Source organism: Aptenodytes patagonicus, unplaced genomic scaffold (assembly GCF_965638725.1).
Source record: "Aptenodytes patagonicus unplaced genomic scaffold, bAptPat1.pri.cur scaffold_476, whole genome shotgun sequence".
Lineage (NCBI taxonomy): Eukaryota > Metazoa > Chordata > Aves > Sphenisciformes > Spheniscidae > Aptenodytes > Aptenodytes patagonicus.
In genome coordinates, this window is record NW_027472377.1 from 1 (window position 1) to 25,929 (window position 25,929).

The 25,929-nt window shown below is 42.4% G+C and overlaps 1 protein-coding gene across 1 annotated transcript; it reads right to left on the reverse strand.

Annotated features, from left to right (window-relative positions):
• Positions 1-66: 66 nt before the first annotated feature.
• Positions 67-25,665, reverse strand: LOC143173933 (protein ELYS-like; the record flags this gene model as incomplete). The annotated part of the gene is made up of 23 exons (XM_076364045.1): positions 25,545-25,665; positions 24,061-24,314; positions 21,733-21,913; positions 20,750-20,957; positions 19,388-19,504; positions 18,314-18,398; positions 14,789-14,939; positions 11,766-11,898; positions 11,497-11,678; positions 10,972-11,033; positions 9,907-10,035; positions 7,750-7,840; positions 7,574-7,663; positions 7,270-7,410; positions 6,381-6,485; positions 5,515-5,608; positions 4,195-4,318; positions 4,013-4,069; positions 2,690-2,836; positions 1,738-1,925; positions 1,421-1,565; positions 1,195-1,326; positions 67-214 (listed from the first exon to the last, which is right to left on the reverse strand). Coding segments are annotated over exons 1-23 (3,085 nt in total), but the record flags the coding sequence as incomplete, so codon positions are not given.
• Between the last annotated feature and the right edge of the window lie 264 nt (positions 25,666-25,929).

Genomic DNA, 25,929 nt, shown 5'->3' on the forward strand with positions numbered 1-25,929 from the left:
ATATCAGCCTTGTGTAACCAAAGTGATGGTTAGCTGCCCATTACATTTCTCCCCCCTAAAAATTACCTTCTCTTAAGACCGATGAAGGCAAACGGTAAGGCTTGGCTCTCTCTACAGCCAGCGTCCTTTGAACTCTAGGAAGGATCTTGCCGTATTGGTCTAATATAGAATTTCTGGCAACTGCTCTCTCTCTCAAGCGAGGATCACGGTCATTCTGAGGAATGAAAAGCGTAAAGCAAAGCGTTAACTCCTTTCAAGAAGTTCACTGCACAGAACTGTCTGTGCCGTTTCTAATTAGTGACTAAATTTCCTCTACAGACACAGGAAAAACCATCCACTGCACAGAGCAGCAGCAAGTTCTACCCATCAGCACACGCCAATTTCACCCGGTATTTTTAGCAAAGCGGAAGGAAGACTAGAATAACAACAGAACCTACACCTTGGAGGTAAAACAATTCTGGCACCCTGCAGAACCTCATTCTGATGTGCTTGTTGCCACCTGCAATTTCCAAATGGCTTACAAAATAGCAGGCCTTCCCTTGTTTTTCCTGAAACACCAGTGTCCGAGATGACTGAATATACAGGGCAACTGCAAATTACGTTGGACAAAAGGATGCCAATTTTAATACGAGTAAGCAGCAGCTACCTACACACGCCTTCTGGCTGCATGAAAGCTTTCAAATGCAGGCTCTAAAACTTCCCAAACCACCTGATAAGTTTGATTCACTGGAAAACCGTGGTCCCGGAAAAGAGCAAATGCATCACAGATTCATAACAGAAGTCCACATAAGACAAAATTTAGGCTGGCTATTTTGAGAAACGGAAGTTGGAGAAGAATTTCTGCCATGAAAGTGGGAAAATGAAAGCTGTGGAATACATCCGCATGTGAATAACTGAATGATAAGCTTGGGTGAGGGAAAAGATATCTATTTATGCTCAGATGCAAACAAAGTATTTTAAGTGGAGTCAACAATGGCCTGTAACATTTGATTTACAACTTCACAGAGTACCTTTGGAGTAGTGAAATAGTTTGTTCAACCTTTAGGTTCAGCTGCGACTTAAGGTGTAGGAACTTATTCCTAGTATTTCAAAGAGTGGAACAAAAAAGAAAGCAGGGGTTTTATTGAGTACTATCAAAAGCGGTTGGTAACACCTAACAGAAACTTGCACACTTGGCAGAACTTCTACGCTTACCGTAAGATTAACCTTCATCGACCGATTCAGCTGTAGGGCTGGGATATAGCTGGCACGCTGCAGGTGGTGGACTAAAAGAAATTCATGATTCTGAACACCTGCATTGGTCTGTAAAAACTTCTCCAAACACTCCTATGAGAAATAACACATTTCAAAAATCTATTATGATTCTGCCTCTTCTCTTTTCAAAGGGACGATTAAGATTTTTCTTCTCGTCCACACTTACTTGTTCAGTGTCTGTGAAAGGCAGCTTCAGTAAGTCTTCCATTAGTCCCATCTCCTGACAGATTTCATACATGTGCTTTAGCAGCTCTTCTATATTTGACCTAGTGGTATGTCGCTGCAACAGACCCCAAGCCTCCACCACGCACCTGCAATTAGTTTTTTTGAGATGTGAAGGAATAGTAATAGTATAACCAAAAAGATGCCCCAAAAGTATTGCATTCAAAGTTGAAAGGGAATTTAGGGAATCGTGATTTATATTATTTGTTCTCCACCTTTCACAACATTTGAATGCCAAAATGGTGGCATATCTTCCTTTACCTATTGGACAGCAACACAGTGAGGAAAAGCCGCACTTCACTACTGCTTGACGTGGATGGCTTCATCACCTGTATGTATCTGAGGGCTCGCCTATGCTCTCCTTGGCACATGAGGGACTGAAGAATTCTCCGATGTTGCCATGACACAGTTTTGACTGTAGCTGGATGAAAGAGCAGGGCCAGTGAACTCTGTGGGAGGTAGAGATCGGGTTTATTAAGCTACATACATACATACATACACGCAGGCAACAAAAATATTCAAAAGCTTCTTAAGTAAGGGTGAATGTGTGTTAAATACGCTTAGATGACTAACTAATGAAACGCTTGATACAGGACATGTAAATAACAACGCTTAAGTATTTGCAGGAAAAAAAATTCAGTTAGCCATACCGAACAAAGCGAGTGCTTTAAAAGGAGTAATTCACACTTTCCTAGGTTAACCAAGTCGCTGTATACAAACACCACTTTTTATAAACACATTACTAAATCATAAGCTACTCTCCCAGACAAACAGATAACATCAACATCGTGACAGGCAAAGAGCAACCTTCAGCATCCAAAAGAACGTGAATTGGGCTGAACAGTCACTTTTGCGGTCTTCTGTCTCAAATCCTGCTGCTATGATCATAGTTTTAATATTTAAAGTACCTAAACCACTGTTTTTGAGAAAGCGCTCGACTGGTCTGCTGAAAACAACCTAAACGGATGGCTTTGAAAGTTCAAATATCAAGCATTCTTAAAGTTGATGTCTTCTTTTTTAATCAAATTCCTGTCAAAGTAATTAAACCAACATTTCAAATCTTAATTTATTGCTGAAGATGTCGTAGCAGTATTACAAAGAAGCTCCTAGTGTTTTATCACCTGTTATTAGCCAAGCACCAAATTTTAAAATCCTTTTCTAGATTATAGCTTTGTACTGCAATGTATGTCTAACTAAGCGGTAACTTACGTACTTCATAATCATTGTGATCGAGAAGCCAAAAACCTTGAATAAGCCTAACAAGACCCCAAGGGATAGCAAAGGCAGTTGGGAAGGAGCCGACTGAAGTTTCCGTTTTCTTCGGAAAGGAATGCATGATATCCAGCAGCAAGTAAATTGTCTGATATCAAGTACCGAATTAAGACTAATAGATTTCTAAGACCAAAAATTTATCACACCGCATTTAGAAAAACATAATGAAGCAAGACTATAAAAGCGGTAGGAAGCAGAAGAGACTAATGCGTTAGTTTTACCATTTTAAGCTATTATAACCTGAAGATAGTCAGGTCCTAACCACAGAACTGCACTCCGAATAAATAACCCAAAAGAAAGACTCTTTGGTTTCTGTAAGGCATTCAGAAAGGTTAACTTTAGGTATGTAAATACTTCAGTTATAAACTCGGGCTCCCTCTTTAGTCAGTGGAGCTACCTGTCGGACATTCAAAGCATTTGAACATCCAATGCGTAGTTATTAAAGCAAAGAAATGCTACAGTTGGTTTTTTCCAGAGGATATAAAACGATGTAAATTATGGCGTCCTTACAATACAACTTCGCTCTGAATGACTAAAACTGGATTTAAAGCAGTATGTGGATCACCCATCGGTAGTGTCATTTTCTCTTTCCGACATCCGTTCTCAGGGACACGTTCTAAGAAGGCAGCTCTGGGGTACAACAGCTAGCAAACCCCTTGCCCTCTAGGCTCCCCTCTCAGGTTAGGCAACAAACAGCAAAAGCAGTTCTGTCCGTTTCGGCAGCTTAAAAATTAAGTTTCTGCCCAGTGACTTTTCTCTTCTCTCTGCTTATTATTCTGTGTGCCTGCACTTTTAAGAGAACAAAAGCAAGCACTGCTGGAAAACGGATGATTTTGGCAAAAATCAGGTCCTGGTAAACCACCGTTAGAAACCCTTTTGCTCTGAAGCAGCACGTTTTAGCGCATCATGCTAGTAAGTAGCCATTTGCTACGGGTACGGGTGCTTTAAAAAATTAAAACCTGTGTTTAAGCTTTGAGAAAAACTACAGAGGCTTTTTATCTTTAACGTTTTGTAGTAAACCTGCTTTCTCACATCAGAAGAGACTTTGCAACAAAACATTAAAAAAAAACCAACGTAAAAAATCCGCAGTCCAAAGAAATAAAACAATGCTTCTGCCTACGACTTAATTCTAAACTAACTGTTTTCGCTTGCATTGTGTTTGAAGCATAAATTCAAAAGTGTCATTAAACACGTAGGCGACAAACATTTAAGAACATTTATGTGCATATACTGAAGGTGTAGTAAAAACAACTGGAAAGGATACAATTGCATGTTTGTAGCTTTCTTCAATGTTTTCTAGCAAATAGAGATCCAGCAGTGCCTGAAATAAAAAATTAGGTGGTCTTTAAAAACCCCTGTCTTGCATAAATCACTGGCTCTTGGGTGGGGTTGGGGGGGGGCGTTGTTGTTGTTGTTGTTGTTGTTTTCAGTGAACACCACACTCACATGTAAAGTAGCAGGTGGATATTTCCCAGTTCCTCCTTCATCTCTCCGCCACAACTTCCCAACTTGGTCTCCTAACTGGGAAACCATTCCATCAATCATCAAGCAGTCAGAATCCCATTTTCCTCTGGAACAAAAGGTAGCAAGGGTTTGGACAGAGTAAAACACTAATTCCAGCCTCTCCGTGTAACAAATTTCCTCCAGTCAAAACAAAAAATGAGCCAGTCAAAGAAAGGAACAAACATACAAAGGCGTGATTACGACTCGAAATGCACATGGAAAAAATTTCTGAGTCAGATGGAAGACAGAGGTCCCTTCCAACCCAAACTATTCTATGATTCCATGATTCAACGACCGTTAGGAGACATTCAGCTATTAAAGGAGTTCAAAATAGAACTACAATTACGGATGGCTGAACTTTTAAGAATTACGCTCTTCAAAAGCCCTTCACAGTCTTCTGCCGACTGCGACGCTACCCTTTACTTTCCCGCCGATAAAAAGCAGAAAAAGCACGCTAGAGGCTGTATGCTTCTAAGGAACACATGAGCCTGTAGGTAAGTTACTTGCGACGTAAGCTAAGTCAGAGGAACTTTCAAGTCAATACCTAATCCACTGCAGCTTCCACCTTAACTCACCTGGCAGCATCTTGTTCACAGTGCCATAGCCTAAGCTTGTTTAGGTCTTTATTTAGCTCTCAGTACAACTGCCAAAGAAAAATCTATTATCATCTAATCCAAGGCATATCACCTATATGCCAGCAAGCTAGTCCAGGAAAGAGAGTTTACAGTAGGAAGCGACTTCTAGCCAATAGCCAGTAGAGTGCTAGGTGTGCCAACGACGTGTAACTCTGACTATCTTATTAAATCACACAAAGGTACTTGTGAGTAGGGGATTTAGGCCAATACAATTTTTACCATCCATTACTAGTCAAGAAGAGAGAGGATTTTTTTCCACAACACGCTTTCTTCTGTGCCCAGAACAACTGTTCTGTGAACGCCGTGCTTTGCTGAGCTGGAGATGACTGAGCCTCTCCTAATCACACGATCTTCTTCAGGAGTAACAAATTATACAGATTAGCCAATGAGTTAAGTACGCCACAAAAAACTGATGATACCAGCAGATGGTACTAAGCAGAGGTGTGTGTAAACATTTTAACACAGGAGAGTAAGCTCTGCGTTCAACAGAACACACGCATCACCGCAGTCAAGAGTATTGCCGGCAAAGGCATTAAGCGTGGCAAATACAACCGTCGATACAAAAGCCATTCACTTCCACTTCCGAATTGGCAGTGGAAGCGTTCTAGAGTTTTCCAGTAAGTCCTACCTCGATAAACGCTCAAGTTTCTGCCGATGACCAGTATAGTAGCTCTGAATCAGAGGATAATTGTAGAAAGGTCTAGACAAACGCGTCTCGTCATCTACAGGCAATAAAGTAAAAGCAAGTTAAAGAAGCAATATCACATTTTTAATCTAAAATTTTTGACTAAAAAGACAGACGATCGTACAAGCTAAGCATCAAGAAGCCTCCAACTCTGAAAGCAGCCAGTCCTGTTTCTGCCTTTGCTAAAGGAGACGTAGGACACGAGACTCAATTCCTTCCTGTCTCAAGTGCCATTTCAAGTTTACAGTTGACGCCGCATTCAGAACATGTGGTGTAAGCTGGAGTTCACTATAAGAAAAAACAGTTCTCCGAGGGAATGGTTTTTTCAACGTGTCACGTGAGCATTTGTAAGACAGTTAAGGCTGGCGACAGAATTTATAATCCATCCAAGGAAAGAAGTATTTCCGAGGTGTAGATTTCCCTCAAGCAATAAAGACAAAGTTCAAAACATGCAGGTAATGCTTTTACTGTAAAAACAAGCACTCCAGTATTGGTTGTTCCACAGTTATTTGTTTCAAATCCCAAGTATTTCAAGCTGTGGACACAAGCAACTCCTTGAATAGCAACAGAGGCTTGTTGCTATTTCCAAAACACATCCCGGAAAGAAACCGCTTGCATTACGCTACACTAGGTGCCTGAAAAACCTGTAAAATCTCCGTTTCACCAACGGAACGTCAGCACACGCTGTCGCTGGACCGACACGACGTGTTACGGACAAAACATTTACCAAAGCATGGCTAAGCATGTGTTCGTAGGAATCACTTCCTGGAGAGTCTCCTCGTTACAAACGTGTTACAGTTTATGCTTACCTAAACCCTCTGGAAGGAGGCTGGATCGACAGAACCAGGTGACCACTTGTGCATACAAAGAAATGAGGCTAGTTACCACCTGCTTGTTTGTCAAGTCTGCAAAACCTGAAAAAAGGCATAGAAGATGATTCTTGTGATGCAATTCCTCCCATTTTTACAAAACTCCCTTCATCATACTGAACAGAAAGTATAAAAATAACACGGTAGAAATCTTTGCCTTTGCAGTTTTCACTCTCTGTCACTTCCTCCTTTGAAGAAAAACCCCACACAATCGCCACCAAAACAAAAAGCAACCCCTACAAAGAAGCACATTCACTAAAGGTTAGAGTAACAAAAATAAAGCCTGAACTAATAAATGCACTCACGAACAAGACCTCTGGTTTTCACGTAGCAGAGATTTGTACTACAGCAAAGGGATACGCCTCTTTTTTCTCAACATGCCAAGGACAGTTTATAATATAAAAAGCTACAGAAACCCAAGTAACTTACAAGTTACTCATTTCTGCTTCCTTCATACGTTTCAGTCATTTGCAATACCAGACTTGCATGCAATTACAAATTGCTAGCTAAGAATTAAAGAGAATACTTTTCGGCATTAGCACATTCAGTTGCTGTAATGTCGACCCAGTTGCTTACATCGCTTCTTGCTGAATGTAGCCTCCCCTAGCCACTTGCATGAACTCCACAACAAACTGTTTCCCTGAACTCAGGGCATGTTAAGTGGTCCTCCCAGCTTCTCAGATTTAAGCCCCTTCTCCCAGCTAAATTTGGCTTTGGCTGTCTTCCAACCATCAAAAACAACAAAAGCTCATGCTTCCACAACTGCAACCCAAGCATAATTCCAAACCTTAATAAAACGTGCCAAAGGCTTAGTAATACTCTTACACACCTTTTTCAGTAAGCTCCTGTGCTTCCGTTAGAAAACAGTTTAAGACTGTGCTAAGGTTGCTCAGGAGCAACTGGCAGTGCTGAAGAGACTGTAATGTCTGTGGGTCAATGAAGTTGCAAGAGCCATCAAACAGCGGAACACCTTTTTAAAGAACAAATATTAAAGCGTTAGCCGGCAGAGCAATTTCAGAGTTTCAAAGTACACTTAAAGAACCGCGTGCAATATCCTATACCAGCAGATTACTGAACAAGCTCAGTTAGAAAGAATGGTTTTATGTTTGCAGAATGACTACACTAGGACTCACATGTTTGGTCCAGTTCGTCTTTTGTATAGATCACTTTGTTCCACGTCCACTCAAGAACAAACCGTAAATTAGCAGCAGAACTTGGCTGCTCTTTAAAAAAAGAGAACAAAAAAGAACTGAATCAACAATTTCAAACCAAAAAATACGTAACATCAAAACAACATAAGAAGCGTTACCTTCAGATGTCCAATGCTTAATGCATCCAGTCAGAAGTTCTAAAGAACCTGCCTGGACAGCAGCTGACAATACCGCTTCTAACTGCTCCCCCTAAACGTAACAGACAAACTAAAATGAGCATCTCACATGCTGTCAATACCTGAACCATCAACAGGACGTGTTTGCTTCTAACCGTATACTCATTCAGACGTCACAAAGGCAGTGAGTACACATGCAACTAATTCCACATTCTTTTTCTTAATTCTAGCCACGGGCTGGACTGCTGCTTGGTCTGAGGAACACATTAAACTTTTCCTCTGCCAGTTCAACTTACTGAAGGCTGATTCTAACCTTTATTTGCATGCCTCTGCATTGTAGTCTCAGTTTACTGAGTTCCAACTAACTGTTGTCGGTAACATCCTCTGCTAGACCCACTACGCGTTTTGTGCGTGAAGCTTGCCATCAGGAATGCATGAAGGGGACAGACCAAATACACTCTTTGCGTGGAAACAGTGAAGCTAAGGGCAAGCAGCTTTCTAGACTATGAAGGCGTCAAGCAGTTCTGACGCCCAAAACGTTAAGTTACAGTTTTCTAAAATGACAGGAAAGAAGTGAGACATTTAAAGTCTAATAGGTTTACATTTTAGGCCGTTCCAACACTGTATTACAGCGTAGCGGTAATCCTTTAGAAGGATAATGCACAGGTGTGCACAGACATGCGATGTTAAGTAGCAGCTTATTTCAGCTGGTGTTCTGATACTTCTTTCAGGTGAAACGATCCTTCATAAAATTTTACTTGCTTGCTTGTTTGCTTGTTTGGTTTTTTTAAACACATTCAAAAGTATCTTTCCCTTCTAGGTAAAATCATTCCAGTCAAAGCCATTTCTACACATTGGAATACACATGTGATAGTTCCACCTTTGTCTGAAAAGTGGTTGCAGACAAGGAAACACACCAAATGCTACTTACGGTGGCAAACAAAACTCCAAAGCAAGCTTCTTGACCCGAACCCTGAAATTTGTCTTACTGACATGCAAACGAAATCCCTGCTCAAATGCCTAACAAGTCTCTGAACGAGATAGTCCCAGTTCAGCAAAGGTTATTAGAAAAACTTCTTGATTTCCCAAGTTATTTCCAAACTGGAGTTGACGCCAGAACATCTAATCTGAATGCAAGAGTCTACATCAGGCTTGCAAAATAAACAGTCTATGGGCTAGGCCAACTTGCCAAGAAATTTACTTTAGCTACCGCACTGTGCAGAAGCGTTACTTGCCCTAACACGCTTCCACAAATCCGGTGAAGAATCCAGTAGACAGGAAGATGAGGGCAGTGGGAAGACTGCTCTCCCCTCCCCACTAACCGCTCCACTGTGGGATGACTAGCTAGCTGATCCCTTAGCTTAGATCCTGCCTGGGTGAAGACGCTCCATCTCTCACAAAACTCTTTGCATGAGAGAGAGAGGTTGGTGCACTGCAAATGGGAAACCTACGAAAGAGGCGGGTGAAGTCACTATGGTGGGATAAAGCAGGTAGAAGGTAGTGGGTGTCATGAGATAAAGGCGATTAAGGTGTTGCAGCAACAAGAGGGCACTCTAAGAGGAGTAAATTGGGCTACTGTAGCACAAGGCAAAGGCTACAGAGGTGAAGATCTGCTTTGAGAGGATGCAGAAGCGCCTACTGATGAAGGGAAAATGAGCGGAAGCGGTGATGAAAGTCTCAGGTAGAGCTGACCACAGTAATTGTTTACCACAGCCCACTTCCTTGGAAGCAAATGGTCACGTATCGTGCAGCAAGCTGATGTCTGCAATAGCTCGCATCCGAGCGAGACACCCCCTTCGTCAGCTACTGCACTGAACCTCGTGCTTTGAGAAGCTGACGGGGATGAAGGTTGTTCTGAGGGAAGGGTGCTTTCTGCTGCGCATGACCAGCACTGACTGCACGCGTCCTTGTGCGTATCTGGGGCACAGAATGAAGAGAGGGGTCTCTAAAGACTGTTCCCAGTCAACCTCAGTAGTTTGGATCGAAGACTACTACTACTTCTGCTAACTAAAGTCAAGCCCTGCATTTCAGTGCAGCTTGCAAATAACAGGAAAATCAGATCATCATGTCCTGTAGCCTCTACAGCCCCGTCAGACAAGAGGGATGTATTTCCCCCTTGATTCCCTGATACGCACTCACCTGGCTCAAACTGGATGGCTGGGCATCAACTAGCCTTGGAGACAGCAAGCCAGCTACAAGACACCTATTGTAGCTGTCATGAATGGCTTCGCTTATCGAAGGACCAGATTTCTTTAAAAAATTCAAGGTCTGAAACACCAATCAAAAACTACAGGTTAAGACAGCATTATTAGGCAGTCGCTAAGGTTCTGGATAACCACTAAGAGAACTAATACAAACGTTCACTTAAACTGTCAGAAAGCTTGCATCAATAATGTGCTTTAGGTTGGCAATCTGAGCAAGCGTTACTAGGGAGAGTCTTAAAGACGGCAGCCAAACTAACAGTTACAGTTTCTAAACCAAATCCTGTAAAACACAATAGCAGCCCTTGCAATGCTTAAGTATTTTCGAGCTGCTCTGTCACGACACAGGCCTTTCTCTTTCCCTGAACACTGACGCAAAATACATTCTCTACAAGCTAGAACTAACACACAACTTCAAATCACACTTCGGAAGACCCTTTCTGTGCTTCTTTGTGCAGAAGCTGGTTTATGTTGGAAATATTTGGCGAGCTGAAACTTACTTCAAAATTATTTGTTACAATCCGTGCAGTGGCTCGGAAGTTACAATTTGGCCAAGTTTGGGAGAAAAAACAAATTCATTTCTTCTTAAACAGTTAAGCAATTTCTCATTTTCTCCACTCTGTCCTCCTCTTTCAAGTTAATCAGGGGTCAAAACCCTAAAACTCGGGACTATGCAGGCAGTTCGACTGATGGGTAATAAAGCAGTAACAGCTTTCCCCGACTTCCACAACATTTTTGTTCTTGCCCTACAGCAACGTTCTACTCCTTTCTAGACATTCAATCCCTGATCGTGCTTCAACAGGAGACAATGGTAGTTTTACAGTCCCGAGAGTGGACCTGAAACATGACCGTTTGCATAAAACTGGCAGGATACGATTGCAATTATGCGTGCGGATGGGCAGGATGAGCGTAAAACGGTCTCTGACACCGAAAGCAGTGCCATGGAAAACTTAGAAGAGGTACATCTCTTGACAGTCTCAATAAAGACACAGTAAAAGATCACCTCCTTCTGGAAGCCGGTGCAAGTCATGCGAACGACTCCGGAGTTCAGCAAGCACGTACCATCTGCAGAAACAACGAACGTTTGACAGCACTCCGTACTCTCACAGTTATGTTATGACCAGTTCACATTTTCGAAATAGCAATATCGGGAAAGATATAACTGAGTACCTGTTTTCTTCATCACATCACTTACAAACTTGTTAAAAAAAATTACTGCGTGTAGGAATTTTCTCTCTAGCGCTGCCGAGGTGCTGTGCTTTCAGCTTCAGTTCAAAGTCGTTTCATTTTATAACCATCGCCACTTCACAGGCTACGTTACAAAAGCACCCAAACCCAAAACGCAGCAGACCGTCAGATATGTTTCACAACACTAAATGCTTTCTTAGTACAACGTCATTAGAGTTGGGTTTGTGGGGTGTTTTGGCTTGGTTTGGGTTTTGAGTGACAAACAACGAACAAGAGAACCAATAAATGGCATTTGACCTCCGTTTAAGCTTATCGCTATTAAAAGCGGTGAAATACCTACCAAAATTATAGGTGCTTGGATGAAAAAACTGCTCAGGTGGTGGATAAGAAGGAGGAACTCCCCGGCTTAGACTCCGCTCACGTACCAGAATATCCAAAATGAGGTTTGGAGAAGTCACGCTTACCACAGTATCCAGCGACCACAATGCGAAATAGGGGCAATCGTGAAGGAATTCTTCTGGCCTTAAAGAAAACAAGCGCATAAGCTGAACGCCCACTTTCAAACGAATTGTTTGTAGGGATATTGAAAACAACTTAACAAAAATCTACCTTAGCGAATCTGGCATTTGAGCATGGTACCAGCGATTAATGTCAAATACACCCAAATAAGTAGATGGTCTTCCCTGACCATGTGTATTCACTTGCCAACTGAAGATTGATACGCTGGTCTCAGGAGACACTACTGTAAAAGACAAGACGTGGTTTCTTATTTGTAGAAAAGACGATACACCTGATAGTTTTAAACACCGCTTTCTGTTTGGGCTTGATTCTGTTCCATCACTCATGAAACACAGCACTTACTAAGAATAATAAAAAAAAAAAAGTACAGAATAGCAAACAGCTCCGTGATAGCTTTCAGTCATACTGCCCCTTTTTCTTGATCCAATTGTATCAGTTCCAAGCCAAACCAAACACACAGTTACCAGCTAATTAAGTTTTCCATCCATCAAGAGCGGATCAAGACGTTTAGCTAGATGAATAGTTTAGCAAAAAAACTATGCTAGGGACACGTACATTGCTACTTTTAGAAAGCATACCAGTCATTATCGTATACACTTGTATCACTCAGCTGGCATTATTAATTTCCAGATTTGACGCAATTACAAGTCTTAAGAATAGCTCCTTTCCAGCACATTCAGAGGGAAAGAACACAATTAGCACACAAAATACGTAATAAAAACCCCAAAACCAACAAAGAGGAAATTGGAATGAAGTCTTTAACTTAAGACGTTCACAATGGTATACTCCGGTTCTCTCAACGAGTGGCATGGTCTGTCTTCTCTGGGGAGAGTGCCTTCTCCAGGTGGAAGCAAAGAATGTGGTATACCATTTGCCCTAACAGAGTAAGGAAGAAGGAGACAGCTTGTTTGGCAAAATGTTTCTCTGTTCTCTGTTGAATTCATCATTACCGTTTAGGGATCCTCACACACTTTACTATGTTTCATTGTGAGCTCCTGTGCCATTTCACTTTTGTTAGCCGCTGAATCTGCCTTTGAAGATATCCATTATTTTCACAATTCAGAAGACAGCTTCATTGCCAGCCTCAACCCACATCCAACAGAAGCTCACGTATGCCTAGAACTTAACTTGAACAGAACCTGAAGAAAAGCTAATTAGAAACCATCCGAAAAATCACAGGTATTTCTCCATGCCTCATACTTGGTAAAAAGGAGACAGAAAGGCATTTTTGTTGTTGTTGTTGTTGTTGTTTTGGGTTTGGGGTTTTTTTTCTTTGGGGGTGGGGGGTGTTGCTTGTTTGTTTTTAACAAGTTTTTAGAAGGCACTCTCCTCAGAAACATGACACAAGTGGAGAAAATCCAAAGGCGTTTTTATTAGATTTTGACACACGGTTGATAGAGGATGGCATCACAGAAGAGGTGGAAGTTGCCACTTCAGGACTAAATCAAAGACAATAAACAGAAATAGCCTAGAATGATCATGCAAGTGTCTTCCTTCCAACATCAGACATACGTTAAGGCCAGAGAGGGAAGGTGAATAACGCAGTCAAAACAAAAGGCTATGAAAGTTCTCGCTGCAGCAGGCTCAAAGATATGGTCAGAGCATAACTGAATTTGTAAACCCAGAGATGTATGTTGACTTATTGCAAGGTAAGGAAAGACGTCGTAAGAGTTTTAACTGTGTATATGGACAAGGAAAGCTGCTGCTTTAAGAACTCGTGTACTCCTAATAGGTGCAGGAACCTATTAGGTTTAGAGAGGACAAACTGGACAGGCAGATCATAGAACTATACAACGATTCAGGTTGGAAAAGACCCTTAAGATCATCAAGCCCAACCGTAAACCTAACGCTGCCAAGTCCACCACTAAACCATGTCCCTAAGCGCCACGTCTCCACGTCTTTTAAATACCTCCAGGGGTGGTGACTCCACCACTTCCCTGGGCAGCCTGTTCCAATGTTTAACCACTCTTTCAGTGAAGAATTTTTTCCTCATGTCCAATCTAAACCTCCCCTGGCGCAACTTCAGGCCATTTCCTCTCGTCCTATCGCTTGTTACCTGGGAGAAGGGACTGACACCCACCTCGCCACAACCTCCTTTCGGGTAGTTGTAGAGAGCGACAAGGTCTCCCCTCAGCCTCCTTTTCTCCAGGCTAAACAACCCCAGGTCCCTCAGCCACTCCTCATAAGACTTGTTCTCCAGACCCTTCACCAGCTTCATTGCTCTTCTTTGGACACGCTCCAGCACCTCGACGTCCTCCTTGTAGTGAGGGGCCCAAAACTGAACACAGTATTCGAGGTGCGGCCTCACCAGTGCCGAGTACAGGGGCACGATCACTTCCCTACTCCTGCTGGCCCCACTGTTTCTGATACAAGCATACTGATGCCATTGGCCTTCTTGGCCACCCGGGCACACTGCCGGCTCACATTCAGCCGGCTGTTGACCAACACCCCCAGGTCCTTTTCCACCAGGCAGCTTTCCAGCCACTCTTCCCCAAGCCTCTAGCGTTGCATGGGGTTCTTGTGACCCAAGTGCAGGACCCGGCACTTCGCCTTGCTGACCCTCATGCAGTTGGCCTCGGCCCATCGATCCAGCCTCTCCAGATCCCTCTGCAGAGCCTTCCTACCCTCGAGCAGATCAACACTCCCGCCCAACTTGGTGTCGTCTGCAAACTTACTGAGGGTGCACTCGATCCCCTCATCCAGATCACCGATAATTATTTCAAACAGAAACTGACCGGCCACCAACTGGATGCAGATGCAGACATAGGTTTGCACAGGAAAAAAAACATTCAGGTAACATTCCTAAGCAATGGAGAGGATGATCTTATTGCTCAAAGAAGACAGCTGGAGGAATAAAACGACTGACAAGCATTACACAGATGACCCCACCATACGTCGCTGTAGCGTGTCAGCAAGCATAAAATAAAACCTATTTTGTCCTTTAAAGCAGCCCCACGTAACTTAAGCACCCAATTTGCCTTTTTCAAGAAGCCCAACAAGCTAGTCTATACAGATATTTAAGACTTTCACACTGCGGGTACAGAACAGCGTTCATTGCTTGGATTCTAAAACCGTTTCTTTTAGAATAGCCAAACACGGACATCAGAACAAACCTTCATTAACGCTATCCTCTCTGTCAACGTGGTTGCGAAATTTTTCTACAGTCTGGCAGCTGAGTAATTTGGCATTGCTGGTCTGCCCTCTCAAGGGAAAGACTCCACCCGTGAGATCTAAACTGTACCTTTCATCACAGTATTCCAAACCCTGCAGAAAAAATAAAAGGAGAGAGAAAAGGTCATTTGGGGCTAAAAACATACGTTATACCGAAACATGAAAGAACGTATACCTCTAGTAGAATATGCACAGTACAGCGTGTATTTCCCATGAGCTTATTTCTGATGGCCAATAGAAACGACATCTGACGTGCAAGAGAACTAAGTGTCAAATCGTAACGGGCAAGTTTGGCTGTAAAGGCTTTGCACATTTTCAAAATCTAGCATTTCCCTAACGTTATTCAGTTCTAAACATGTTTTGCAGAATTCCTTGCAACATCAAGGTTCCTTTACAAACCTAAACGTATGTCTACAAAGAGATATCTGAAATAGCGTAACACATAAGCACGCAAAGCTCTTTGCTCCGTGTCTTGATTACAGAACTGATGAAGTTAGAGAAGTCATGGCATTACAGCAGCTAAAGCTCTGTCGAGAGGTATTATTATCCGTAGGCACACCACTAGAGCGAAAATGCATCTCTCTGTAGTAGCTATGAGAACTTCTTCCTGGTTAACGATCTTCTTTCAAACCGCGTAAGCTCTTACCAGCTCCTCCTCTAATCTTGCCAGAGACTAATGGGTGAAATATCCCTCAGCTCCTCCACCAAGCACAGCCAACAGCAAAAGCAGAACACAGAGGGGACGTGGGATGCACATGGGCAACGCGTTTAGGATCACAAATTACTACAGAGTCAGCAAACTACTTTGAGATATACAGAAACTCCAGCAGGGTTGTGTTGAACCTCCGATACCACCATTTTCTAAGTAAGCATTAACTGAAATACTGTCTTTCCAAATACAGCATACATTCAAACTGTCTACAATGCAACACATGAATTGTGTGTGTTGTGGACAAACAGCAGCTCTACAATTAAAAAAACCCAACAAGCAAACCACCAAACAAAATCAAAAACCAACAAAAAAACACCACCAAACAAAAACCAACCAAAAATCCATCATACCACATTCGACCCAAGTTTCCCAAACTTTCAGAGCTCTAAAATGAACTGGCACGACACAACGCATTCTCATATGATTTGATGTGATACCTCCAATTCACCTAATCTGAGAAGAGACAAGCTTTCTCTCAACCGTTCTAGGAAATGCTACCTATAAATATCGAGACTGGCTTTAAAAAAAAAAAAAAAAAAAAAATCTGACATGACTAAAAAGAAAAATGCTAAATTTTGCTCTGAAGCATGCACAGTTCATTCTATTTTATCAAGTACCTTTGGACATAACAGAGACGTGCAGAGTAGATAAGAAAAATCTAAACCGCCTCTTTGAAAAACTAGCATGAAGCCCAAGCAAAGAACCTCATTTTTATTGTAGAAGGAATAATCACTAAAGCCAATTTTAATAAAAGTTGTCCTGAACAAGTCCACCATTCGAAAGACCGCTTCATCAGATGAAGTACTAAAACTCCATAAACCTGTTAGAGGTGAATTTTCACTGCTAGAAATTTCAACTTTTATTCACATAGAAATGTTGGGGGGGAGCCAGTCCCCCCCAGAGTTGGGGCGGAGGGGAAGGGGGAAATAATATCAAACAAGTCCTGCCTAAGACAGCTTCTAAAGCAAACCAGTATAGTTCACATTTTCCACGCTGGGGCAAGCAAATCTCAGTTAAGGAACCCCACTGTATGGAAGATGTTCAGTAACAACTTTATTGACCAGTAAAATACGAAGACACTTCTCAAATGAGGTGCACTGGTCAGACTCTGATACGAAAGTAGAGGCTGTACACTCTGTCCATCCGCAAGCATTGTGTAGGACAAAGGTAAAGATGTGCTCCGTGACCATGACTGGATGCACGAGATTTAGCAGCTGCCGAGGTGGTATAAAAAAGATCTTTGAAAGCACAACTTAAACACACCCTTAGGTTGATTTCTTGAGCACAGACTTAAACCAGCCTTGAAGGCAATGGAGACAGAAGTTTGAGGCTCATTTACAAAAAGACAGTGCCACATGTTCCAAAAGTCCTATTTGTGACCTTTTACCACGACACAAAGTCAAAGATGCGCTGTTTCATAGCCTCAAGACTGATTCCTGGAAAGTAAAGCACTGCTGTAGTAGAAAAGTCTTTCAAGCTCCCATGAACTCTATTCAATGAACGAGGGTCAACAGTAGTCCTCCTTGTTTACTCAGACTTGGCCTGGCAATTGGGAACACCTCTTAAATTTTCTGCCACGGAAGACAGACAAGAAACTTGACTCAGCCAGTCACGCAGGCAGACAGCCACGTAGTACTGAGCAATCTGTGACTACAAGCAAGTATTCTGAGACCAAAAGTGTCCGCTGTGGAGCACAGATCCTGTCCTAATGCACCTTTTGGGGGTTTGGGGGGGCTGGGAGTTAGTTTTGGGGGTTTTTGGCAGTAGGTGTTATCAGGTCTTGGCATGAAGCTACATGTGTAAGTGGCTCATCCGGAAGCGAGCTGAAGAGCCCGTCTTTTTGCCCCAGAGGGTCCAGCTGTTTAGTTCTCTCTTCAGCTACCTCGTAAGATTGGTTCCTGTTTCAGTCTTCCACAACACTCATCACAGGGAAGCAGAAACAGCAGGGGAGTGAAATATCTCACATCCAGAGACTGGTGCCTGACACCTCTTATAAGCCTGTGAATGCATTACTGGTTGCATAGTCTGTAGAGGGTTAAAAGCCTCACATTAACTACACCACAGCTTTCTCAGGTCACAAACACAACAACAACAACAGTATTTAATCACTTTGTGTGCTTTTTTAAAAGAGTGGCAACGGGAATTTCTAGGAGACGCATGTTTAGAAGCTGCTTTTAAACATTTCAGCCTTCTGAGGTGGAAGCTGACACTCGTCACGTCTTACTCAGGAAAATAAGATGACCAAGAATTGCTGCATAGTAAAAGGTCCCCCATTTTAACATTAAAGTGTTGAGACAGAACAAAGCAGCCACGAGAGAAACGGCTATAGACCAATGGGGTTTTTTCCAAAGAAGCACACAGTACAAGGTACGGTCTTTGCCGCTGCTAAGGCTGTAGCTACAAGTAACTTTAAAAGAGGATAGCCCCGTCTTCTCTTCCTACGTGCCATTAATTTGGTGTTTAAATGAAGAATAATTTTATTTGTAAAAGCTGCTTCCTCTTCAGGAATTGAATTCAGTTGGGCTCTTTGCAGGTGAATCCAGTTGGAACACTCAACACTGCAGTATGAAATTGTACGACTTGTTTTCAAAACCTATGGACAAAGGCCATGCCCAAGAAGACTCAGCAAGAGATTACTTCCTTTTCATTCATCTGTGAATTTTGATGGTAAATATTACCCCTGCCAGCTTAACTGATACTCACTTCGAGAAAATTTAGTACTAGTTTCATCCTTCCACACACATGCACGTCTTACCTCGTACATGACTTGTCCTGATGCCAAGCGTTTTCTGTCACCAAATGCTAACTGCAACAGATGTAAACTCACAACATCACCTTCACTGAAAAAGGTATAAATTATGACATTTGATTACAAAGCTGCTTTATAGTCCTCATTACCATTTTATTAGATCAAGACTGAAGTTTTCCTAATAGCATGCTCTTGCTGAAAAGAAAAACAGCACTTCCCAAAACATGGCAGTCGGTCACATTTGGACGCTAAAACATAGAGGAGGAAATTTTGACACTAACAGCTTCAGGGGCAAATGCTAACCATACAGTTTGAAAGCTTTTAGATGTTGTATGGACTAAACCTTGTTGGAAAGAGCTCTGCACAGTGAAGAGTTCTCGATCAAAGCTGCTTTAAGGTCAAACCTAAAAAGATTGCCACGCTATGAACAGCTGAGCTGATGAAATAGCTTGCTGATGCTGAAGGAGGGAGATCTTTCTCCCCTTCCCTTACCACCAAAGTCCCAGTCCCTCTCTTGCATACGCTGCACCCTTCCACACGCTCATGTGATTCATCAGCCCAGCAGGAAACCATTGACTTTTCTGCTGAACAGCGATCGTGCTCTGCCACGTGAGCTGAACTGGCTCATGAAGGCTCCAAAGACTGCTAAAGTTGGCACAAGGTAATCGGCAATACCCTCACCTCCCTCCTTTAGGGGCAGGTTGGCAGGCTGTCACATTGGCACGTCTAGTGTGTCTAGATCTGCAGCCTCAACTACTTTTAATGGTATTTTAATACCATGGTACGAACAGCAAACAAATCGTGAAGCAGTCATCAAGAAACAAGAAGTCATTTAAGAAGGCAAGCACAAAACTACAGCCACTGTTGCTTTGCCTTCTGTCAGAAGGTAGGAACTAGGAGGTCCCTCTTCACGTCTGTTAAATCCTGTAAAAAACGGCATCGTAGGCTTAACACCTTCCGTACCCGAGAGAATCTCCTGCACAGCTAAATAAACAAAACAAATACACATGTATTAACTGTATGGGAACAAGTATATGTAAAAAAGAAGAATTCAGTGGCTTATACGAAGTTTTTATTCACCTTTCTTGCGTAGACTGGACAGCCCACAAGTAGCAACAATTGCGAGGATCATTCTCAGGCTCTTGAAAAGTAACAGCATAGACAGGAACCCGTCCTCCTTCAAGCTGAGAGTGGTGCCTACGGGTTTAAAAAAGAAAAAGAAAAAAGGTGAGCCTACTGGCCCTAACTGTTTGTAGACGGGTAGAAGCATCTTCTGAGAAAAGAGCACCTTACATGCTTATCCTCAAAGTACAGAAGGTCATACTTGCATCTCAAACAAGTGAGTCAAGGAAGCGACTACTTCTTACGCAACAGCCAAGAGGTGAGGAAATTACTGACCGTCAAATGCAATAACCTGGGCTTATGCCCTCCTCTGCCGGAGGAGGAGGAGGAGAAACATAAACGATCACTTCAGCTGCCAGGCAAAAGATTGTCCAAACTGTTGTAGCCTACTCCAATATCGAACTTAAAATGCAGCATATCTTCTGTGCACAAAGTTAAACCAGCGCCAAACAGAAGTAGTTTCTCGTTGCTTTACTTGGACTATGTAAAGCATTTTTCTTCCAGACTTCTGAACCTTATTTGTACCTTCACAATCTATTCTTGCCACCTAATTACTGCTCCACTCTCTCTCTTTATGCATCCAATAGTTTCTGGAGAGTCACTGCAGATTTGCTCAAGTGAATCCCTATCTCAATTTGGTCAAATATTTCAAGTGAGATTGCTCTTTGGCAGATTTAAAATCGTCTCTTAGTTTTTCTGCTGCTTACAAATTCACATGTCCCTTGTGCTCATCTCCAAGTGTCCCAAGCAAACTTTCATTCACATGCATCGTTGCCTGAAACGTAGGAAAGAATATATTTTCCGGCACACATCAGCTATTGATTTTTCATGTCTCACTAGTTTCATCCTGGACACTTTAGAGAATATTGTCACCAAAATCACATTATTGACATACTTAAGCCTTCCAATGTATGCCCTAATTGCAGGAACTGGTCCTGAAAAATAGTTTTTAAAACCGGTTTCATCGAAATACACACATTGCCTGCTTTCACTGAATACCACGGGTAGAACAAACGGTCTCATACAAATCAGCTCTGTCACATCCTCGCTGCTTGACACAACCCAAAGCAGCATGCTTTCCACAATTCCTCAATCCACAGGCACACTAAGGAAAACAGTCCTAGTCCACTGGGGAGAAGGCGGTCCACTTAATCCATGTGTGACTTAATAGTTGTTCCACAAGAGGATTTCTAAACATTCCAAGATTATACTCAAAATTCCAGTCCCTGAAAAAGTTCTCTTGACATTAACATGCTTCCTTAGGCAAAAAATTGAGACGCCGGCACCTCCAGGCATGGCCAAGTGTAAAGGCCTACTTACTCCCTCTCCAAAGTTTTCATATCCCATAGTGACAGGTAGCCGTCCGAAAAACCCACAACGAGCTGATTGCTTCTGCTTATGTAGCACAGGGTTGATATCGCTGTTCCTGAAGGATTTTGTAATTGAAAACAGAGATGTCTCCCTTCTCTGGTCACCGTTTCTCTTCTTTGTGGAACTTCAGCAGGAATTCTGGTGACAACTTCTAGGCCTACACACACAAAACCACGCAATAAATGAACGTGTTATGCCATTTAGGTTGCATTTTAAACGTGACATAATCTAATTCTACCGTCCCAGGCAGAATACCCACTTATGCAACACTTTTTTTCCTATCTCCATTTTGTATGTATTCAAAGACCATAAGAACTCTCCGACTGGACAGGTATTCTCACTCGTCTTTCAAAACCAGGTAAAAGTGTAACCTTCACAGGCAAATTCTTCTTGGACTCTGTAAGTCAGGACTTTGGGCCTCATGACGAAGCTCTCTGAAGTGGCATCAGCTCCTGAAGCCACTGTTGTAATGGCCAAAACAGCGTATGCAAGCTGAATACACAAATTAGAGATCTCATTCACCCGAATGCATGACTTTTGGTAAGTCGGATTTATTTCAAAAAACAAGACTAAAATTTGCCCCGAGCCAATTAACAGAAGCAGAAGAACATTCCCAAGAAATAGGGCACCTCTGACACAACTTCCTATCAGGCAGCTGCACGGACTCAGACGGTAAAATTCCCACACCTCACTGGCAAGAATCAGAGTGACACAGGGATCTTGGTGGCAGGGGGGCATTTCCAGCATTAGAAGGAGTATTAAGCCACTCCCATTTTTAGTCAGTTCAGGACTGTAAGGTGTCAAACCGCCACCTGCAATCAGGGGTCATAAATGTCTGCACACTCGTATCTTCAAGGTGGGGGGCATATTGTTTATTTACAAGACACAAGTTTTCTTACTTCTAAATTCAAGTTGAAAAACTGCAGGCTTACCCGATGCTTCTGTTTCATTCTGACTGCAAGCTAAATCATCCAAACAAAGGTCAACCAGAAGTAGGTGACCAACATCTGTAGCCACTGCTGCCACTCCAAAGAGCCATCGCAGACTCTGATGTAGGTGCTGAGTGCTCACACTGGGTCCTCCGTGATTAGTTATGGGTTCTATAGCAGTTACCTACAGGAAAACTACAAGTTACTGTTTAAGCTGCTTGACAAGCCAAAGAGAAATCACTCAAGAGTGGAGCCAGAATTAGCACATCGGAAACAAGAAAGTACATACAGGATCATAAGACATAAAAACAAAGCATTGTTCCCAATTGTATCGAGGCGGGGGCGGGGGCGGGAGGGAAGCCCTGCACAAAAATCTGTTACTGCCTTCCATTTACTAGATTTCCTACAGTTATTTAACTGAACTAACTTCAACTTCAATGGTGCATTCTAGTATTACAGCTTACCAATTTCCATTTCCTACCTAGAAACAATTAGCTCTAAGAAACTTAGAAAACCAGTTATATGCCAGAAACTTTACCATATTTAAGGGACTTAAGTTTAAGAAAGACAAAACTACATCTAGTTCTCCCACCGCTCACAGCCCACCAGCACTGTGATGCAGTCTATGCCTTCTTTGCCAAACAGGTATTAGGATGCGTGGTGGCGGTAAGTCAGGCGGGACAGCGGCCAAGTCGCACGGTAGACACACCACTTCCACGGGGACGAAACATTTTCAGAAAGTGTTGAAGGGACACGCTGCCCTAGTGAAATTTACACTCGTCCTCATTTAGAAGAAAAATAACCACCAGAGAAAGTAAAAAAGGTTTTAAATGCGCACCAGCACTTTTATGAATGTGAACAAAAATTTAAAAAGCCAGCCTAAAACAACCTGTGTCCTGTCTATGCTGATCTAACTAATCTAATAGGAAAAAGATAGGAAGCAAAATGAAAGCAACAGACCAAACGTGCTTGGAATCAAGAGCATTCAGGGCAGAAGAGCAGAAATTCAGGTAAGCTTTGGCTTTATTCCAATATTCATAACCTTTACCACACAACAGCCAACTTCCCCCCCCCACCCCCAAGGCTTCTTCATATTTTCTCCTGAACCATCTTTTTGTGGTGTAGACAAACTCCCCAACACAAGTGATAGTTATAACCACGTTCTATTCCAAATCACTGCTGCAGACACAGATCCAATATGTGACGTGATCCTTCTTAACCTTTCCTTTTCCTATTCCCAGCTTACTTAGATTTAAGAAAGAAAACCTAACAAAGCTATGTCATTTTTCACAGCCACAATTTACTTACTGATTATAGGCTTATGTCAGCACACAGCTTGCCTCTCCGTCTGAAACGCCCAGATTTACCCAGATGATAGGCAAACTAACACAGAGGAGCACCAACCCGGCTCCTATCTTCAGAAATTACCACCGTACAAATGCTTACTACTGGTAACCGCACTGTAGCATTACAAACAAACAAAACTCCACCTGTATGCTAGCAAGTCAAACCAAATCACGTTAGGGAAAGCTGAGTAATAAGTAAGTATTTATTTGTTGCCGATGCTGAGAGGATAAAGATGGAGTGAATCTTGATGTTCTATTAACTTACGCTGGTTCTTGTTTACATGAAGATAATGAGACTAGGGGACATTACATCATTGGAGTTTACGGGTTATAGAAGACAGAAAAAATTAGTAACGTCACACCAGTGTATCCCACCTACACAAACACAGTCGTCAATAAGCAGAGATTCAAGGACTGCAGACTGAAAGTCGATCTTTCAACAGTCTGTCGGATAACTCTCTAAAGGCTCTTTTTTCCTACCCGAACTCAACAGAAAAATGTGTTCTGCTCTCAAGTCACCTGCTTGCTAGCCTGAGATTCATGGGAATGTGTCTAAGTCACGCACAGCTCAGCTACGGAGGTTTGAGATATTTTAAAGAAAGACGGTATTTCTGACAGAAATTAACCGTTTAGGAAAAGTATGTTACAGGCTCTTTAAAGAGTGGGGTCTTCTTCTTTTCACTCTGGCCCAAAAAAGGTATCTTTCAATGCCTTTTTGTGGAAGTGGAGAATTAGGTAACTACGTGCTCTACCACAAAACCAGAAAACTTCTTTTACGATCAGTAAGCTCAAAAGACAATGGTGCCGTTAAGGCCGAGATTTTACATCAAGGCTCTCTTGACTGGATCCTCTGAAGTGGCAGTATGTTAGTGCAACATAGAAAAAATACCTCCTACAAAGAGACGCTCCAAAGCTTTTCCCGAAACAGGATTATGCAGCGCCTAACAACATAAAGGCTTTGTTTCTCCAATTAAAAAGGACGTACCCTTCCTGGAAGAACAACTGCTTTAGCCACTCTTGATATTCCAAGGTCGTACAGACAGAGAACACTTCCCTCTGCTTCTTCCAACCCAACCAGCAGTCCAGTTCTCTTCTGCCAGGAAAACTCCTTTACCACACGAACAGTGGGAGGCTGTTCATTTACTCCACTGAAACGATATGCAGAGCGCCGCTCTCCTGTCACAGAGTTCACTACCTCGAGTTGAGGACCACGCGCCAGCCATGCTAGGCCATTTCTCCCTGTAAGAGAAAAGAAAGCTGACTAAAGCAAATTTCCAACAGAAGATGGAAACAACTGAAAAAATCACAGTCACCGCCCCTTCCCTTCAATAAAAGTACCTAACAGAGGAAGACCGACTTACCTAATTCTGGTCCATTATTTAAAATCACCCATTGAAATCCTCAAGCAATACATCTTAAAATTAACAACCTTATTACTTTGCATCTCTACTTGTCATTCCTGCACTGAAGAACTGTGGTGGTTTGGGATAAAGATTACAATACCTTGATCTATACTCTTTATACCGTTTTCAGCTTGGTTTTGCTGGAAATCCTCTCAATCCCTACGGGAATACAAGCATATTTCAAAGCATACTTCAGATATAACCAATCTAAGCCAATTCATTTCTAGTGTATTAATTTTACTTGACACATGCCGACTTTGGGCAGGGATTTGGACTTCAACAGGAAATTATCTTAAAATGGGCACCGTGTTAGTAAATTTAAACTCTTACACGTGCTGATTACAGAAAGAAATTAACACATTTTGTTCCACTGACCTACTTCAAACTCAAAGGAAGTATTAACTCGATCACTGCCCTTACAGTCAGGCAGAGAGACTCTACCTGGTCTCAACAGAAGCCTAGACATCCCGGTAGGCACCCAGCTCTACTTTCAGGTCACCCAGAAAGTCAACTCCCTAACCTGCTTAGCCACCTTCAGCAACTCTCACTGGGTACTCATCTGCATCCTGTCAAATACTTTGGAAATATGGCTGCAGCGCTTAACAGTGCTATCCTCTTCCTTCTGTTTTTAGTCAGACTCAAAAGGAAAAACCAGGGGGGGTTGCCTCTGTAACACTGTAGAAGAACTATTCCTGCGTGCGATGGCATGACGGTCACAGAGCTTGAGCTGGTGCAAATAAATAGGGCCCAAAGCAACGCTTTTACCTTTTTGAAAACTGCCTTTTGTTTCTTTAGAAATTGAGGAGGGCTCACTGACTCAGCATGTTTAAGTAAACTATTTTCATAGCACAAGATTGGTGCGGGTGGTTGTAATGTCAAAGTTTAACTCTACTAACGTTTTAATTTTAGCATTTTTAATAGTTAAAACATCCTTTTTGTTCTCTCGATACCTGATGCATCTTAACAGCACCACCCGGACACAGCTGATACTATGACCCTATGCTTCAGGTAACCTCCGGGCAATAACAACTTCATACCAAGACCGAAGTTAAAGGAAAATGCTCACCTCCAGAAAACTTCCCGCGCAGCACAGAGTCGAGGCTTATCTCATCTTCCCCAAGTGCCTGAATAGTCCCCTCTGGAAACCGCAGCAGACTGCTCGTTACCTGCGCCGTTAGGTCTCGCATTCTTCACTGTAAATAAGGAAACAAATGCAAAAATAGACTCCTGCCAGCCACAACTATTTCTGAGATTGACAGACGTTCCATCAGTCTGCAGTGAATAATCTCCTATCCATCTCCTGTAGCTCTTTTCCTTAAAAAAGTGGCACTCAGGACGGTTTTTGATCTCACAGCAGAGCAAAAGGAGAATCCTTGGCTTTTCTGATGCCTATGAGATCACCAACAAGAAGTGATGCAGAGGTATCGACAAGACAAATAACAGGGGAAAAT